Source organism: Chionomys nivalis, chromosome 25 (assembly GCF_950005125.1).
Source record: "Chionomys nivalis chromosome 25, mChiNiv1.1, whole genome shotgun sequence".
Taxonomy (NCBI): domain Eukaryota; kingdom Metazoa; phylum Chordata; class Mammalia; order Rodentia; family Cricetidae; genus Chionomys; species Chionomys nivalis.
In genome coordinates, this window is record NC_080110.1 from 4,010,494 (window position 1) to 4,028,041 (window position 17,548).

At 45.1% G+C, this 17,548-nt stretch overlaps 1 protein-coding gene across 1 annotated transcript in view; it reads left to right on the forward strand.

Moving 5' to 3' along the window:
- Positions 1–4,453: 4,453 nt before the first annotated feature.
- Positions 4,454–17,548, forward strand: part of Pah (phenylalanine hydroxylase) — a 48,594-nt gene continuing 35,499 nt past the window's right edge. The window contains exons 1-3 of the mRNA XM_057758106.1: positions 4,454–4,605; positions 9,231–9,338; positions 16,551–16,734. Coding sequence (XP_057614089.1) covers positions 4,546–4,605; positions 9,231–9,338; positions 16,551–16,734 — 352 coding nt within the window. The 5' untranslated portion in view covers positions 4,454–4,545. The remainder of the gene's footprint in view (positions 4,606–9,230; positions 9,339–16,550; positions 16,735–17,548) is intronic.

Sequence of the window (17,548 nt, forward strand, 5' to 3'; positions counted from 1 at the left end):
ATTTTTGGGAAAAGTATAAAATGAGAAGAAAGACTATAGGAATAAGAGTCACAGTTAAATTGAAATGTAACCTTGAACTTATCCCTGAACACCATCCTCCCCACACACACCTCCTTATTTCAGGCCCCATGTTTATGAGAAAACAAAACAATTCTCCTCCTTGAAGATGATCACCAAATGTAGAAAAGTGTGCAAGGCCCTACATAAAACTGTTACAATTGCTTCTTCAAAATGAGATGACATACAAGTGAGGAGGTGAAAGTTCCATTTTTCCCAAAAACATAGGCAGAAAAATCCTACACGGGGCATGAACTGATGGGCCAGTGAGATGGCCCGGTGGGTAAAGGCTCTTGCCATCAAACCAGATGGCTTGAGATTGTGGGATGCAGATGGGGCAGTCCAGGTCTGTGCCCCACGTGGGGGAATGAGAAATGAGAGACTGCGAGCTGTCCACTGTTCTCTACACGTGTACACACATGAACACACATGACACAAATAAATACATAAATAAATGTAAAAATTGAAATAAATGAACTAACCATTTGCAGTAGTGCATTAAAATTAATAAGCCATCCACACAGGTTACCCTAGAATGCAAACCATTTAACATCTGGAAACTCTGTGGCTATAATCTTACATATTTTCTTATCACTGTTTATCCACATTAGCAGACCAGATGGTACAGATCACATACTTTTCTAAAAGTATGTAGATTCTAAAAGTCGGCTGTGTCATGCAACACTCTATGAAGAAAGCAAAGGGACTTCACTCTAGTCTGAAGGATTTTTCAAAGTCAACGAAGGTCACAGTACCAGAAGCTTGCATCAAACAGCAGCAAGGGTGGTTATGCACAGGTGATATTTGGTATCAGAACAGATCATCAGAGAACTAAGTTCGCATCCCAGGGCACGACTAAGTCTTCAGAGTAGATTCCAAGCCCTATAGTACTTCTATGTGTCCTAATCTCTCGAGTGACAGCACATACCAGGGCAAACCCACTCCTGTGCACACAGGTACACACCTAACATAGAAGGAACCCGGGATGTTCTTTCATCTTGCTTTCTCGAGCCTCGTAGGTTTTGATGAAGTGCCAGGACTTATGATTAACCCAGCCTTGTGCTCATGAAGCTAAACAGAAAGAAATTGATAAACTAGCAATGGTTGGGAAATCTTTAACCTTTAAACCTGTGGAGTCAGCTCAAAGACTGCCAAGGACAGAGCCGGGTGCCCATCTCCTATGAGGGCACTCCCGCACCCCCTGTTAAAGTGCTCCAGGGTTCTGCAGACGCTCTGTGTGAAAACGCCTAGATCTGTGCTTTCTTCTGCACAGTCTTGATAGTTACACCCCATCACCCACAAGCTTCCTTCACTCGCAGTCTCCTGTGATGTCAGGTTTGTGTTGGTCCCTAGATAAATGCAAAGAAGCTTTGCCCATGCAAATTCTTTTGGTTTATGTTTTTGTTTTCATTAGCTCAGGCTAAGCTTGAACTTGCTTCTGTAGCCAAGGATATCCTTGAATTTCTGGTTTTCCTGTCTATACTTTTCTAGTGCCGAGATTACAGGTGTGTACCATCACACCCAATTTTCTGAAGTGCTGGGGAATCAAACCTAGGACTTCCAGCGCGCTAGGCAACTACTCTAAGCCACATCCTTGCTCACAGAGCTTTTTCTGTCTTTTCTTTCTTTCTTTTTTTTAATTAAGAAACTGTTAGTATTCTTTTCTCTGAGAGAGCAGACAGTAAAGTATACTGTTTTGTTTTTCAATCTAGACTTGGGCAATTAAAACAAATGTGAAATGGATTTAAAATTCTATTTTTAACTGATGTGCAAAGAAAAGAGAAGGGCCATGGCCGCCGTGTTCTTCTAAAAACCACGTGTTTATTTAAAAAAGGAGAGAAAGAAGATATAAGAGCCAAGGCTTTGGGCTTGAACAAAACATCGTTTGAATTCCAGCTGTGGATTTAAATTTCCTGGGCAGCCATTGCTTTGTCTGTGCGGAGGAGCTGCACTGTCTGCAAGATGGATGCCAGGAAGAAAGGAAGGCCTGCATGCAGATAAGGCTGCGGTAACTGTGGCCCTCATTCACAGCTGGGCTTTTATATCGCAGGTTCTTCTGATGGCCTTGCCCTCTGTAGCACCCCAGCGATGATGAGGGACAAAGTGACATCTCTAAGACAGTCCCGAACCGAGGGAAACACCCTGTTTCACATCTGCAACCTCTGGAACAGGGGTTCTCAAGCTTCATAACGCTGCGACTCTTTAACGCAGTTCAGTTCCTCATCTTGTGGTGGCCCCAGCCATCAAATTATTTTGTTGCTACTTTAGAACTGTAGTTTTGCTACTGCTATGAGTCAGAATGTAAATCTTTTTGGAGATGGAGATTTGCCGAAGGGGTTGCGACCCACAGGTTGAGAACCATTGCTCTAGAGGGCTTTTGGAGTCAGACAGAGAAGGTGAAAGTCAAGAACATGACCTTGCAACTTATTAGAGGGGATTTTATGAGGCACCCATCAATGATTAATAATTCATTATTATTCAATAATAATAAATTAATAATTGATATTTATTAATGAAGTGTACTTTTAGACAGAAATTATCTTACAATATCAATATTCTCAGAATTTAGGAGAAAGCCTGTTGCACGATGGAGATTCAAAGAATCCTAAACAGCCTTAGACCCACATTTTAAAGACAAAGAAACCGAGGTATAGGTGGAGGCAGTAATCTGTGGGGGCAGCCGTCTGTGGGGGCAGCCGTCTGTCCGGTGAGGAATTAACCCACGTGTTTTGAATTTTGAATCTCAAACTTGAAATGTTATTTTTCCTTCTTGGCAGATTCCTGGCTATTAGGTCAAAGAATTGTGGGAGGGGATGGGGTGGACTTCTAGCACCTTCTATTATTGGCCCATTTTCTCTCAGTCCATTAACTTTGCTTGGGTAAATATTAAGCAGGCTTTGAGTCCTTGATGCCCCCGGCTTCTCACATCTTTCCGAAACTGACCCTCCCGTGTGTTTACGTTTTGTTTTTCCTGCTAGCAATGATTATCTTACCTCCGCTCATGACATCTTCATGTCCACTTGAAGACCACGCCCCGGTACCCATCAGCTCACTCCTACCTAGATCAAGTATTTTTCTCTACCCTGTGGCTTGGCCCTGCCTAAACTAGTTTTATTTTGCTTGACCGCTAGAGGGGTGCGCTGCTGGCAGGGAGGTCACATGCCCCCTCTGTAGTCCCAGCGCTTACACCACCAGGAACACAGAACAAATGCTCCTTAGCTGTCTGTTGTCACACTTTTAAGATGGACTTTAAACATTATCTTCCACTTATCCCGTGTTTGATTATGTGGCAAGAACTGTACTAATTGAACGTTTGATGCATCGTCTAATTCTTTTTTTTGACTTTTTAAATTGTTTTTATTGCAGTATACCTTTTTCTTTTTTTATTTATTTTTATTTTTTTATTTTTAATTTATTTAATAAAGATTTCTGCCTTCTCCCCGCCACTGCCTCCCATTTCCCTCCCCCTCCCCCATCAAGTCCCCCTCCCTCATCATCCCTAAGAGTAATCTGGGTTCCCTGCCCTGTGGGAAGTCCAAGGACCACCCACCTCCATCCAGGTCTAGTAAGGTGAGCATCCAAACTGCCTAGGCTCCCACAAAGCCAGTATGTGCAGTAGGATCAAAAACCCATTGCCATTGTTCTTGAGTTCTCAGTAGTCCTCATTGTCCGTTATGTTCAGCAAGTCCGGTTTTATCCCATGCTTTTTCAGACCCAGGCCAGCTGGCCTTGGTGAGTTCCTGATAGAACATCGTCTAATTCTTATGATTGATGCACTTGAACTCTCTTAGCAAGGCATCCCTAAGGCGGCCATCTGTCCTCTGTGCAGAGTCCCCAGCCCTCGTGTAAGCAGCTAGAACTGGCTGGATTCCAGCCCCAGCACTCCTGCCTTTACTCTTTAGCTACAAATGTCATCCACTGTGGTTTTCTGAAGGAAAGAATGCCAAGGAGATTGACCGGTTTGGTGGTTAATGAAAGGAAGTTGAGGGTGGAGAACATTTAAATTAGGAGCCTGGCTCTATTTCTATGCAGGGAAGGATTATCCTTAAGCATTATCAGCAGACTGTCCCTGGTTCCCTCCAGTGCAGAGAATCCTTACTCCAGGCACCCCTAAATTTCAACAATGCCAAACCTGTCTGAGCTCCAGGATACAGGTGGTCTGGGCTCTCCGCGGTCTACTCTTGTCCAGGGCAGTCTGCCAAATGAGTCCTGTGGTGGCTGCCACACCCTCCGATACGCCTCCCCTGGGGGTAGCCCAGGACCGGTGACCTGGAGCTGCACATGGGCTGTGGACAAGGGTCCACACACTGCTACGTCAGGGCAACGCCCACTGACAGAGCGACCTTACTGCAGTAGGGGACACCCTTTGAAGCCGCCCCTGCCCTGTCCTTCTGAGAGCCAGGTTAAAACCATCAGCCTCGCGTCCGGAGAGCAAACCTTTCAGACCCTGCTGCGGAGAGCTAGAGACCCCAATTATTGGGAGCCAGCATGTCGGCTGTGATCCTGGATCGCCCAGTCCTGAGCAGAAAGTTCTCAGACTTTGGACAGGTGAGCCTGGTGAGCCTCCGGAGCTGGGAGAGACTTGATTCGCAGATGTGAAAACAGCCTGGGGAACACTTGTATTTCCTGAGGTCACTAAGCAATAGGAATTTATGTAAAGATGATGAAAATGCCCCAGGAAGTCAACTGACAAGACTGTCTTTAAGGAGTGGAGGGACACCTATCCTTTAAGGATGCAGAGAGGTTGGGGATCTGACTGCCAGAGCAGCTCCCACATCTGTGTGTCTTTAGATAACTTACTGTTTTGTTTTGTTTTTCGAGACAGGGTTTCTCTGTAGCTTTGGAGCCTGTCCGTCCTGAAACTAGCTCTTGTAGAACAGGATTGCCTCGAACTAACAGAGACTGGTTTCCTGTGTTATCTGCTTTATCTTCTGAAAGGAAAGGGTGGGTCCTCAGTCATCTGGGGCAGCAGTCCCGCTGCATTTCTCCAGTGATAGCCAAACAACCCTTTCTTCTGGGTATGGAAATGAGAAGAAAGTAAGAAGCCCCCCTTCTTTAACGTTCAGGGGATGATGTAGCATGAAGAGAATTTGGGGACTCACTCAGATATGATGAAGGAGAAAGTAAGCCGAGAGAAAAATAAATAGGAGTTAGCCCTGAGTCTGAGTATGCTTTCGGAATCCTGCTGGAGGTGGAAGGAGCCTGTCCCCTCCAGGCTGGCTGTCCTCTCTAGGAGCTCTTGCAGAAAATAGTCTTTACCATGATTTATGTACTTGACCCAGGCCAGGATTCATGGTCTGAACATTGAGATTCAGACCTTGGAGGAAATGGACTCACAGGTAGCTGCTGCGTGCAATCCTTGGGAACTGTCTCGCCTCAGGACCCTAGGAGAGAGTGGATGTCAAAGTCAGAATAATTCTGTAGCTGACACCCATGCCCTGGACCAGGGGGGACACTTTGTGAGCTCATCCTCTGTCAGGACTCAGAGTTGAGGGATGCCTGGAGTCAGAGACTTAGTGCTGAAGACGGTTGTATGAAGGACAGGCGGGCCGGTCCATAGATCCTGGCTCTGCTCTGTTCTAGGCTCCTGTGTTGCTGGTACAGCCGCTTGGCCATCTGGGGAGCTTAAGCCAGTGATGTGGGGGTGGGGAACTAGGGGGAGAGTCTCACAGCTGTATTTATAAGACCCTTAGGTGACTGTGAACCCACAGTTTGTCTCCACCAATAACAGGGACCCTAGAAGAGGATCCAAACATGTCCTGGTTCAACCTCAGCATAAGAGGCAGTGCATCTTCCCTTGAAAAATAAGAATAAAAACCCCTCAGATTCTAGGGTCAAGATGAAAATTAAACAATGCCTATGTATATTTTACTACAGTTTCTAGAGCATTTGAAACTGTCAGTGTGGATTCGGCCAAAGCTGTTTGTTCAGCAGCCTGGGTCTTGAAGTGCAGGAAGGACAGACGGCAAGGCAGATGTCGTGCCTGGTGTCACTTGCTCGTGGGAAATCCTCCACAAACACAGCCAAGACACCAGGGTTGTCCTCTTTGGAGACTCACGTCTACAAAGCTATGCATAATGGAGCTATTTGGTGGGTGTGAGGAGGTTGTTTGGTGTCTATAAAATTGAGATGAAATGCTGGAACTTACGGTGTCTTCTAGCTCCGCCATGCGGCACATTTATGTGTTCTTAAAACTTTTTTATTGCATTAATTTACTTGTGTGTGGGGAGATGCAGTGTATGCAACGACGTGTGTAGAGGTCGGATGACATTTTGGAGAAGCAGTTCCCTCCTCTCAGCATATGAGTCCTTGTTATGGAAGTTGTCAGGCTCGACAGCAAGCACCTTTATGGGCTGAACCGTCTTGCCAGTACTGAGTACCATTTGCATCTTCTTAAAGCTTCCTACCCAGATAAACAAGCACATAGTTGATATAATCCTACTAAGAGGGAGATTGCAGGAAGGAGACTCCGTTCATTGAGGGCATAAAATGTGTCAAGACTTCATCCAGATGGCATGTGCAGTCAGCCTGCGAGACTGAGTGGTTTAGCGCCTTCATTCGCCAACAGGTCAAGAAGCACCCACTGTGTGCCAGGTACAGCAGTGTTTTCCCTCTGTGAAACCACTTTAGTTCAGGAGACAAATGGTAAAGGAATCAACAGGATGAAAGCATAATGCAGTTTCATATAGAGATAAGAGCTGTGAAGAGAATTTAAGCAGAGTAGCGGGGTCAGTGAGGAGCGCAGAGCCACCAGCAAGGACAGGGCAGCCAGTGTTCTATCTAATCTGCTTCCCGTGGCTGAGCACGCTGCTTCATGGCAACCTTTCCTCCTGTGGGAAAATGCTGAAATATGGAGACATCGTCTATCTACACCCGACACACAGATACATGTTCCTCGGGACCTTCTCATCTTGTTTTCAAAAGTTCTTCGGTGCGGATGTGTGCAAGGGGTTGTAACCACACATGCAAATGTGCAAATATGTCAGCCCCAGATCACCAGCACTGGCCCTAAGACATCCTTGACAGAGCACGTTGCTTGTGAATGTGAAACAGAATTCTTTCCAGTGGTAACAGAGGGCGTTTGCGTTCACTGCACAGCTAACGAGAACAGTCTGTGTTTATGCAGAGTGCATTGCTCGATAACGGAAGTGTCTCACTCCTTGATTCCCGGGTCTTTTCCGTGCATGGTTTCTTCCTAGACAGTTTTGAAGGTGCTTTTGCTTATAAGCCAATCAACATGTCTGATAGAATTTTAAAAAGGCATAGTTTCCAAACCAACAAAATTACTATGAAAGAGATTTGCTCATGGGCCCAGGATTGGCTGGGCGAACTTGGAATTCAGATCCATGAAGGCCCACCCCATCTCACAAACTTCTCTGTGCTTCTTTTCATGTAAAGTCCTTCCTGCTTTGAAAAGAAGGAGCCATTGTGACAGTTGAGCCTGCCACTGGAAAGCAGAGTAATGGTGGTTTTGAGACCCCTGAACCTGGGTTCAAGCACAGACTTTGTACGGATTATCTGGATTGCCTAGGAGAAGCCACTTGATCTATTTAACTTGGTGTCTTCATTTTCAAAGCATCAACACTCCATTACTGCCCTTGTGAGGACCAAATGGCCTGTCTCAGGGACCATGCAAAGAGTGGTAGCTGCTGCCAATGACAACATGTATTGAGCATAAAAGGACATGATTTGGTTCCTGTAAATAAATAGATGTTCATATAGGAGCAGACAGAGGGTACTGGCACTAATAACGGCAGTGGAGGGCCATGTTAGGTCACAAATGTGAATTTGTAGGCAGTTGCAGGAATATGTTATGATTTAAGAACCATGATGGTATGTATTCATTATCAGTGGTTTTGAAATTGCCCGCGGTTAAAATGTATTAACCATGATTTTGATAATGAAGGACATGGGAGGAGCCCTGTTAGGACAGGATCATTGGGGAGCACTCAGAGTTAGAGTCATGGGATGGCAGAGGGAAGGACAGACAGTGACCTGACTCTTGAGTATCATCTCTGGGGAAGATGGCCATGGAGTCTGGTTACTGGACACACACAGGAGAGGTGGATGCCTGGGTCTCTACCACAGGTATCTTCAACTTTTAGGTGGCATGGGTTGTCATATATCTTCAGTGCCCCACTTTTCTTGGAGGTCAAGAGAGAAGTGAACTTAAAACAGGGAAGCCCTTTGTTGTTTATTATTCTGAGTCCCTGACAAGAATCTTCCCGCCACCGCCTTCGGTCCCTGAGAGGATGGAATACCCACACCATTAACTTAATTAACTTGCATACGAGAGAGTAATCGTTCTTCCCATTTTTCTTCTCCATTTTAGGGACATGATGCATATTGGGGGGTGCACGTGGAATGTTGTGAATTATCTCAAAACTTAGGAAAAATGCTCAGCAAACCCCGAAATGCCCACACTTATTCCAGTTTCTTTTGTTTCCTCACTGAAGGTACCCATCGCCTGACGATAATAGTTTTATCAATACAAAGCCAATATTCTATTTAAACTTACATTTTCTTTTTCAACATTTGGATAGTATTTGGCCAGAGCTTGTTTTTACTATTATTTCATAGGTGAGGGAATGAGGTAAAGTGATCTGCTCCAAACAGTTCTGGTGATGAATGGATGAGAGAGGATAACACTCAGCCTTTGGACCCGCAGTCTGTGAATATCCATTTTTAATGTCTTTTCACCTTGTGTTTCCCAGTGTTTTCTTAAGGTGATTTTTTAATTTTTGGCAGCACTTGATTCTTCCTCCAAGAATTCTGGCATCTTTACTATGTGTCTGCTAGTCAGAACTTTGACACTGAAAGGATGGGTGTGTTTACCTTAATTCAGATTTCTGCCTCTCCAGGATGTGGGATATGATCTGGTACTAGGTGGGTGATCATTAAAATATATTGATTTTTGCCAGTGACTAGGGGCATCGATGAGCAATTTGAGCTTTGAACTTCAAAAGTCAACCCAAGAGTGATATGCATTATTTGGTTGTTCTCAACTTACTTCTTTCTGACCTCTCTGCCTGCTGTATAGAATACATTAGTTCATTTTGTTTGGAAGCTTGAGGAGGAGGAGGAATTGTTTATGCTGGCCTCCTCTTGACAGTTTCTAGGGAATAATTACTAAGCTGTGGAAGACATTTTAACCAGGTGATCTAATTCTGCAGGAGACCAGTTATATTGAAGACAACTCCAACCAAAATGGGGCTGTGTCTCTGCTTTTCTCACTCAAAGAAGAAGTCGGCGCCCTAGCGAAGGTCCTGCGTTTGTTTGAAGTAAGTGCTTGGTTCCTGGGTGTCCTGGGCAATGGCATAATCATTAGCCTTGGTATTTTTTTAAGAAAACATTTTTTTAAAATTTCATTTCCATTAGTTCTTTGAGAATTTGGTATAAAATATTTCGCTCATATTCACCCTTCTTCTAATTTCTCCCAGATCTTTTCCCTTTTCCTACCCTTGCTACCCAACTTTGTTGACCTGCCAGGTCCACACCCTTAAAAAGAAACCGACTCTCCCTCTTTCCCCAGCAATCATGTGCCAACAGCTCCTGAGCTAAGGCTGAGACTTCTGGTCAACCTCTGCTTTCTATGCTGTGATTTTGCCTGGCTTGAGCTTGTGCTGTTTCCACTGTTGTGAGGTCACATGCACAGGCACATGGCCGTGTCTGGAGAGCACTGCTCTGCTTTACACATGGCCGTGTCTGGAGAGCACTGCTCTGCTTTACACATGGCCGTGTCTGGAGAGCACTCCTCTGCTTTAGTCGTCCATTGTCCTCAGCTCTGGCAATCTTCCCACTCCTTCTGCGGTGATTCCAGAGCCTTGGAAGACGGAGAAGGGGTTTAATACACATGCCTCATTTAGGGCTGAGAACTGTAGTCTCTTATTCTCTGTACCCTGACTAACTGGGGGTCTCTGTTAATCACCGCCCACTAAAAATAGAAACTTCTCTGATGAGCGTTTAGAAATGCCATCACCTGTGGATATAATAATAAGTCATTGGGAGTTGGTTTACTATTGTGTCAATTTAGCTGAATAGTGGTAGGGTCTCCCCCAGAACCTATGATTTGCTGACATACCTTCACAAACACATCCAGATGTTTGCCTCCTAGGTGATTACAGATCAATCAACCTGACAATGAAGATCAGCCGTCATCGTGACCACATGACACTAGATACAAATTCATGAAATCTCAGTAACAATACTCTGGTGCTAGGCGTGAAACCCAGAGCGCCGCGCTTGCCAAGCAAGAGCTCTAAGACTGTGCCAGCTTCAGCCCGTGAATCCATGTTGAACATCTAAAATTACTCTAGAAACCGAAGTGTATTTAAAACAGAGAACCCGACTTTCTAAAGTGGTGGTGGTAGTTGAGGGGAGACGAATGCCCAAGCGCAAGCAGAGGGAGTGGAGAGAACAGAATGCTGTCTCAGAAGGTTTCTGCAGAATACTCCAGTGCGCCTACTTAGCCTTTGCACTAGCCTATTAGGGAACCTAATAGGGAGTCACATGTTTTTCTTGAACAGTTGCCCCTTGGGACCAAGTCAGCATTAATGGATTAAATAATAATAAATGAAGAGGCTGTTTACACTCTAATAAACAAACCACAAGTAATAAATTAGCTGAGCTGGTTGGAGAGCAGTGTGTGTGTGTGTATGTGTGTGTGTGTGTACTCTGACTGGATTCATGCATTGCCCAACTCTCAATTCCTCGAGGGCCTTATTTTACCCATCCTGCTGAGGAGGATACAGAGCTGGACGTGCTGGTTGGTTGGTTGGAGGTTGTTATTAGTGTGCATTGATTTCTTTCCTCCCAGCACCTTCAAAAATTGCCATAGGAACTTTCCATCCCAGTCCACCTTTTAAAGCCGATTAACACTTTGGTAAAGTTCACAGTCAAATGGTAGTCACTCGAAGTCGTGAGTGAAGGGAGAAAACAAATTCTTGTTCCCATGGCACCACACATAGATGTCAGACACACAGGTTCTCCACTTGGGTGGAAGCCATCCTTTTATTGTACGGATGAGGAAACGGAGGCTCTGCAAGGAGATCACACAGGGAGGAGGAGTGGAGGTGAATTTGAACCCCGGGTCTCAGGCTTCCATGTCCACGGTCACTCTGGGACACCCACACTTCTGACAAACGGAATGAGCTTGACAGACGAAGGGGAGGGTGCTGAGGTCATGGTGCTTTTGCATGTCTGTATCTGTTATTACACCTTTGTGTTCTGACAAAGGTTTTGGACATAAAAAGTGAAATCAAAAGCGGCAAATGACAGAGCAAATGGAAAAAAACTGAAGTACTTTAAGGCAGTATTTTCTTTAAAAATCATTCTAGCAAATTCTATGTTGTTAGAAAAGAACTCTGGCAATTCATCTTAGACCTGGGTTTTGGAGAGCCACAGGGCACACATGCATGTTAAGGACTGGTCAGCTTGCAGTGGGAAGACCATTGTCACACTTTGTGTATTTCTTAAACACATTTGACCTTGGCACCTTCTTTAGGGACCCCATAGTATCTTCTAGCTTTTAGTATTTTATTAAACTTATGCTGTCTTAGGTTTTCACCTTTAATGTATTGGGTGCAAACCTTTTCCTGGGGAGATAGAGCACACATACACAACATGCCTCTACTTGGCCCACAAGAGACCAAAGTTATTGATGTGGGAGTCTTCTGTTTTGTGTTTATTTCATTGGTTAAATAAAGAAACTGCCTTGGCCCTTTAATAGGACAGAAAATTAGGTAGGCGGAGTAAACAGAACAGAACGCTGGGAGAAAGAAGCCGAGTAGGCAGTCGCCATGATTCCCCCACTCCAGACGGACGCAGGTTAAGATCTTCCCTGGTAAGCCAGCTCTTGGTGCTACGCAGAATATTAGAAATGGGTTAGATCAAAATGTGAGAATTAGCCAGTCAGAGGCTAGAGCTAATGGGCCAAGCAGTGTTTAAAAGAATACAGTTTCCGTGTAATTAGTTCGGGGCATAAGCTAGCCAGGCGGCTGGGAGGCGGGTGGAACGCAGCCCACTGCTCACTCCACAAGTTATGACTGCAACAAAGTCCAAGCTCACGGACCAATGAATTTTTAATGGGGTCACTATACGGAGTCTGGGCAAAGTGGCGAAGTGTTATGCAAAACTCTTGAGCAGATGCTCAAAAAAAAAAAAAAAAGCAATTGCTTCACCAGAGTCCTCTCATGCAACCCCATATGGGTGACCACGCCCGCGAGCTGCAACCCCAGAGCTCTCTGCACAATTTGCAAGACAGTCCACAGGTCTGGGACACCCTACTTTTGTTGCAGCTCAGCTGTTCGGAGCTCCTCCCAGGGCAACTGTTGACGGCTGCTGTAAACCCGAGGAGCTCCTAGGAGAACCTTCTGAGTTTTCCCTTTCTCAGACTCAGGAGCCTCCTCCTTCCTCCTAGATGGAAGGTTTCAATTTGGAGAAACTGCCGAACAGCAGTCTGAATGTGTGGCACCGCGGTAAAGAACCAGATTAAAGTTAAGAGTTTCCTGTTTAGAACCAAAACCCAGCTGCTCTGCGTGAAAGAGAGATGGCTGTAAGCAAGCTGTTTAACCTCTTGGCTTCTTTTCCTCGGTTTCACGGTGATAGTAATAACAAACCTATTATAGGGTTCCCACAAAAATCAAACCCTGTTCTGTGAAAACTAATTAGAAGAGTAACTAATGTAGATGAAGAACTCAGTAAACGTTTGTTGTAATTATTTCTGTGTACTCTATCAATGGAGTCACAGAGCCTAAAGGGTTCTAAGTTCTTGGTTATAGGAAAACTAGTACAAAAATGAGGTTTATTTGGTGCAAAGAGAGAAGGCTTGGGATGGGAATATTCACCTATTCACCTATCTGAGGCTGTCCATGGAAGGAGACTCCTAGAAATCTTCTTAGTGCCAGAGACAAGGTGGCAATGTTAGAAATACAGGGAGAGTATTCCAAATTGTTTACAGGTGACGTCTCTAATATGGAGGGCACTGGGAGGCTTTAGTTTCATGTATTGCATCTGCTAAAATAGACCCCCTCAAAGGACAACATCAGAGCAAAAGTTGCGCTGTAGATACACTTATCTTCCTTAATAGAAACAGAGTGTAAAAGGTCTTAATCTTGACCTGAGAGGGAAAAGCATTTCATAAAGGGATAATCACACATCTCCTATAGCTTTCTGATTAAATAGCCCCGCAATTTAATCCGCAATGCCATCTGGAAGCTTTCTTAGCTCAACTCCTAGTCAGAAACACGAAAGCATACTCGCTCCTTGGAGAAAGACAGGTCTATAGGGTGTGTCATAGACTCCCCTTGACTAGTCAGGGTGTTGTTCCTCATTCCATGGCAGTTAGCTCAAAGTCACCACCCCATTCAGGAGCCACTTTGGCCATCACTGGCCTTATGGACTTCAGCTGGTAGCTACATCAGACTGCCTCTCAACAGACATCGATTACTGTGTTTGCATATGTTTGTGGAGCGATGACTAGAGATTAAGTAGATGTCTGGTAATTTGTGTTCAAACCATTAGGAACACACTCAAACCTTCCTTTACTGACCTACAGACACCCGCTGTCCTCAGGAGATTGCTTTAAATCTCAATTCCTTATGCATTTATTTAAACATTTTTCATAACACTCTGCTTTTAGCCCCTACCAGCCCACATATCATGTTTCTTAGGAAAACAGCCGTTTTTACAAGATGTTTAGGGGTGAATCATACAGTCAGAAGTGGTCTCCTTGGGGGACGCTGCAAAAGAACTTTTTCTTCGTGTGCCCATGACTTCCTAGGGAAGGGAGTAGACAAAGAAACAGATCGGCAAAGCTTTGAGATATAAGGTCATCTCAGACGTTCTCTGGTAGTCTCAAGTAGACTGTTTAACCAGCAGAAGTGAAAAGCTTCAGTTCTGCAAGCTAGTCACAACTGGACAGGTACAGCTGGCACTGGTTCTGAATTTATACTCCACCTTCATGGATACGATTGATCTTTTAGAAGCAATCGAAAGGAAACGGTCTATATTTGCTACGGGCATTTCCTTTGCCCCACCCCTAGCCAGAGATGCACTCCTTCCACACATCCATTGTTTGGAGACCTCATGCCCCTCGCTTTGTGAACCAGTTATTCCCAAAGCAGGATGCTGCTACTGCCTTCCCCTTTCCCTCCTCCCCCTTCTCCCCTTCTCTATTTCCTCCTCTTCCTCCTCTTTTTCTTCTCCCTTTTCCCCTCCTCCTCCTCTGAGTCTCCTTCTCTCCCCTCTCAACCTCTTCCTCTCCCTTCCTTCTTCCTTGCCCCTTTCTCCTCTTTTTCATCTGCTCCCTCTTCCCCGCTCCTCCTCCCCCTTCTCCTCCTCTTGCTTTTTTATTGAGATGGTATATCACTATACAGCATTAGCTGTCTTGGAACTCATTATTAGACATTGTATGGCAACTGTGCTCAAGTGTGCTCACACTACACACACACACACACCATTCAAATAAGTAAATAAGACATGGTGTGATGGGGGCAGATATGGTATAGGTGACTAATGTCAAATAAGAAGTATCTAGTTCATCTCTCTAGCTATGCTATAATATTTTATTCAAAGGAAAAACTCTGGGGGAGGAGTGTGTGTGTGTGTTCTTTCTTAGGAATTCTGACTTCTCATTCAGTCACACTAGCAAATCTGAGGATGGGATGGGATCTAGTGATGATTCTTCTTCAATTTTTCTATCCATGAACTCCTCTCATGATCCTTATAATTTCGATTGTCAAGGCTATTTCTTGAAGCACACAGCCTGTGACGTCTCCTATCCCTTTCATCCTCACTCTGACTGCGGCCACCATCACATCCCACTGGGATGTCACCAGTGACTTCTGGGCAGGACTTGGTGGTTCTGTCGGGTCTATGAGGTTCAGTTTCAAGATGGATGTCAGGTTGATCATGCTAAGATAATACTTAAAACCTCATGAAGGCCCTCATTTCTTTCAGAATCAAGGGTACATTCTCTAAGATAATTTGCATAGCTGTCCTTCTCTTTGTGGTTATTCTGACTTATTAGACTTCATTTTTCACTTCTTCTAGGCCAATTACTCCCCCCATGAGGTCTTCATATATATCAACTCCTTTGGGATGTGCATCTGGTTTGTTTTCTTAAGAAGGCCTCATCCACAGATCCTCTTAAATTCTACAATGTACCCTAACCCTAGCCCCAGGACAGTTGATCTGCTTCATCTGCTCTGCCTTACATATTTTATCCCCTGCCATTAGAAAAGAACACATAGGTTAGTTGTCTTTTATAGCTGTTGCTTTCATTCCCTGCACTTGAATTTAAGATTTAAAAAGAAAAGCATTTAGGTCTGTTTGGTTCATCTAGAGAGTGATTAGCACCTAGTGAGTGTTATATATATTAAAAGCATTAAGTATACTTTCATGTGTAATATTAATTATATGTCTATGTATAATTACCAAATGACTTAAATGAACATATGATGATATTAATAGTAGGTCTGAGCATTGGGTTGCACCCATCAGAGTACGTGTGTGTGTGTTCACTTGTCAAAGACCCCCCAAACGCTCATGGAGCAGGGATCACTAAACCACCTGTGTGAAGATGGGGCGGAGGGATGCAGAAGCATGAAAGTCAGTTGTCTAGAGCTTCTCTATATCTGCTCTAAGTTAGAGCTTACAGACACAGTGCCTAAGTCCTAGGGACCATACTTAAGCAAAACAATGTTGGGTCAATATTATCTATCAAGATTCTGTGGAATTTCATTGGGCAAAAGGGAGACTTTCCCATGTAAATATCACTACTGCTACTATCTTAGGCCTTTGATCACAACCCAAATCCTTTGTAGGCAATTCTAGGCTCTTTATTAGGTCCCCATGTGTCGCGGCCCCCCTCGTCCAGCAAGGAGGACGCGACCACCGGAGCTCTTCTCACTGCAGTTTTATTCAGGACCTTTTGACAATTGTAAAATCTCTCTCTCTCTCTCCCCCTGGGCAAACCTCGCCCAGCCCTTAAGTAGGCCTGGGCCGCCAACCTCAGATTGCCAGGTGGGCACTGCTCATAGGTCCACGCATATGCAAGCAGCTGACAATCATTGCATGATAATAACATAAGTCAGGCTTTAGCCATAGGAGTTGATTATCACAGAGAGCACTCGCTTTCGGGATCGCGGAGGGCGGGAGCCAGCACCATCAGGTGCGACTCCACGCAGCTCTCTACATTGCCATCAGGTGTGGCTTCACGCAGCTCGCTACACCCATGTAGTTTAGTTCGGAGGTGTGTGACTTCCTGTTCCTACCTCTTGTCGGTTGGTGCTTGGCTTTGCAGAAGGTTGAAAGCTTCCAGAACTATAAGGGCTTCCTTATATTCATGCAAAAAAAAAAAAAAAAACCAAAACAAAAAACAAACAAACTGCTCTTCAACTCTGGTTTGCTGTTTTGCGTTAAACTCTGGCTCTGCGTCTTGTTCTGTAGCGGTAACGAAGGCCGGCCCCTCCCACCTGTCTTTGTCTCTGCAGGAGAATGACATCAACCTGACTCACATCGAATCCCGACCCTCCCGGGTACACAAAGACGAGTACGAGTTCTTCACGTACCTGGATAAACGCAGCGTGCCCTCTCTGGGCAGCATCATCAAGAGCCTGCGGCAGGACATCGGCGCCACTGTCCACGAGCTGACCCGAGACAAGGAGAAGAACACAGGTGAGAGTCTAAAGACTGCTGGGACCTCAACAACACAGCACTGTTTTCATAAAATTGCACTGATGACAACTTAAAGGTGTATATAAGGGAGAGGAAGTAAGCCCGGGAACTAGACCAAACCTCACATAGCATTGACACAATCATTAGTCTCGTCTCTTCCCCCTTCTTCAATGTAACCGTTTCTTGTTCTCATTGAATATGTTATATTGGAAGACAAGATACTGTGTAGCCCAGAGTGGTTCCAAACTCACTAAGTGAGCTTGCCCTTGAACTTCTGATCCTCCAGCGTTCACTTGCCAAGTGTTTGGATTACAGGTGCGCTCCACCATATCCAGGTTATACAGAACCAGGGATCAAATCCAGTGCTTTGTGCATGCAACTTCTTATGTATATTTTCAAATTCCTTGGCTACTATCATCTGCCCCAACCAAAGAGCTTTCTCCCAATGTTTACCAATGCATGCCAAACTTGCATCAGGTTTTCAGGTCCTGAAAGGCAGCTCCCCAAGACTCTTCCAAGGGTGTCTTCCCCACGCTCTCCTCTCAGAGGTATAACTCTGACAGGAAGCTCCATCTCTGACTTGCCCTTGCCCAGAGTGGTCAGATGGGCTCAGGTCTTGGGAGGGACCCTTGTAATTCTTCCTCTTCAGATGTCTTCACCTCCTTCCTTTTGCCTCCCAGCCTGACGCCTGTCCTCTCCCGCCTTTCAGGCCACCTGCTCCCAACAGGAACTTCAGACCCTCAGGACAAAGGGCCTGCTGGGTCCTGGGGCAAGCTCTGCTTCTGCTTGAAGCAGGTGGAGGCTGGGGCAGCTG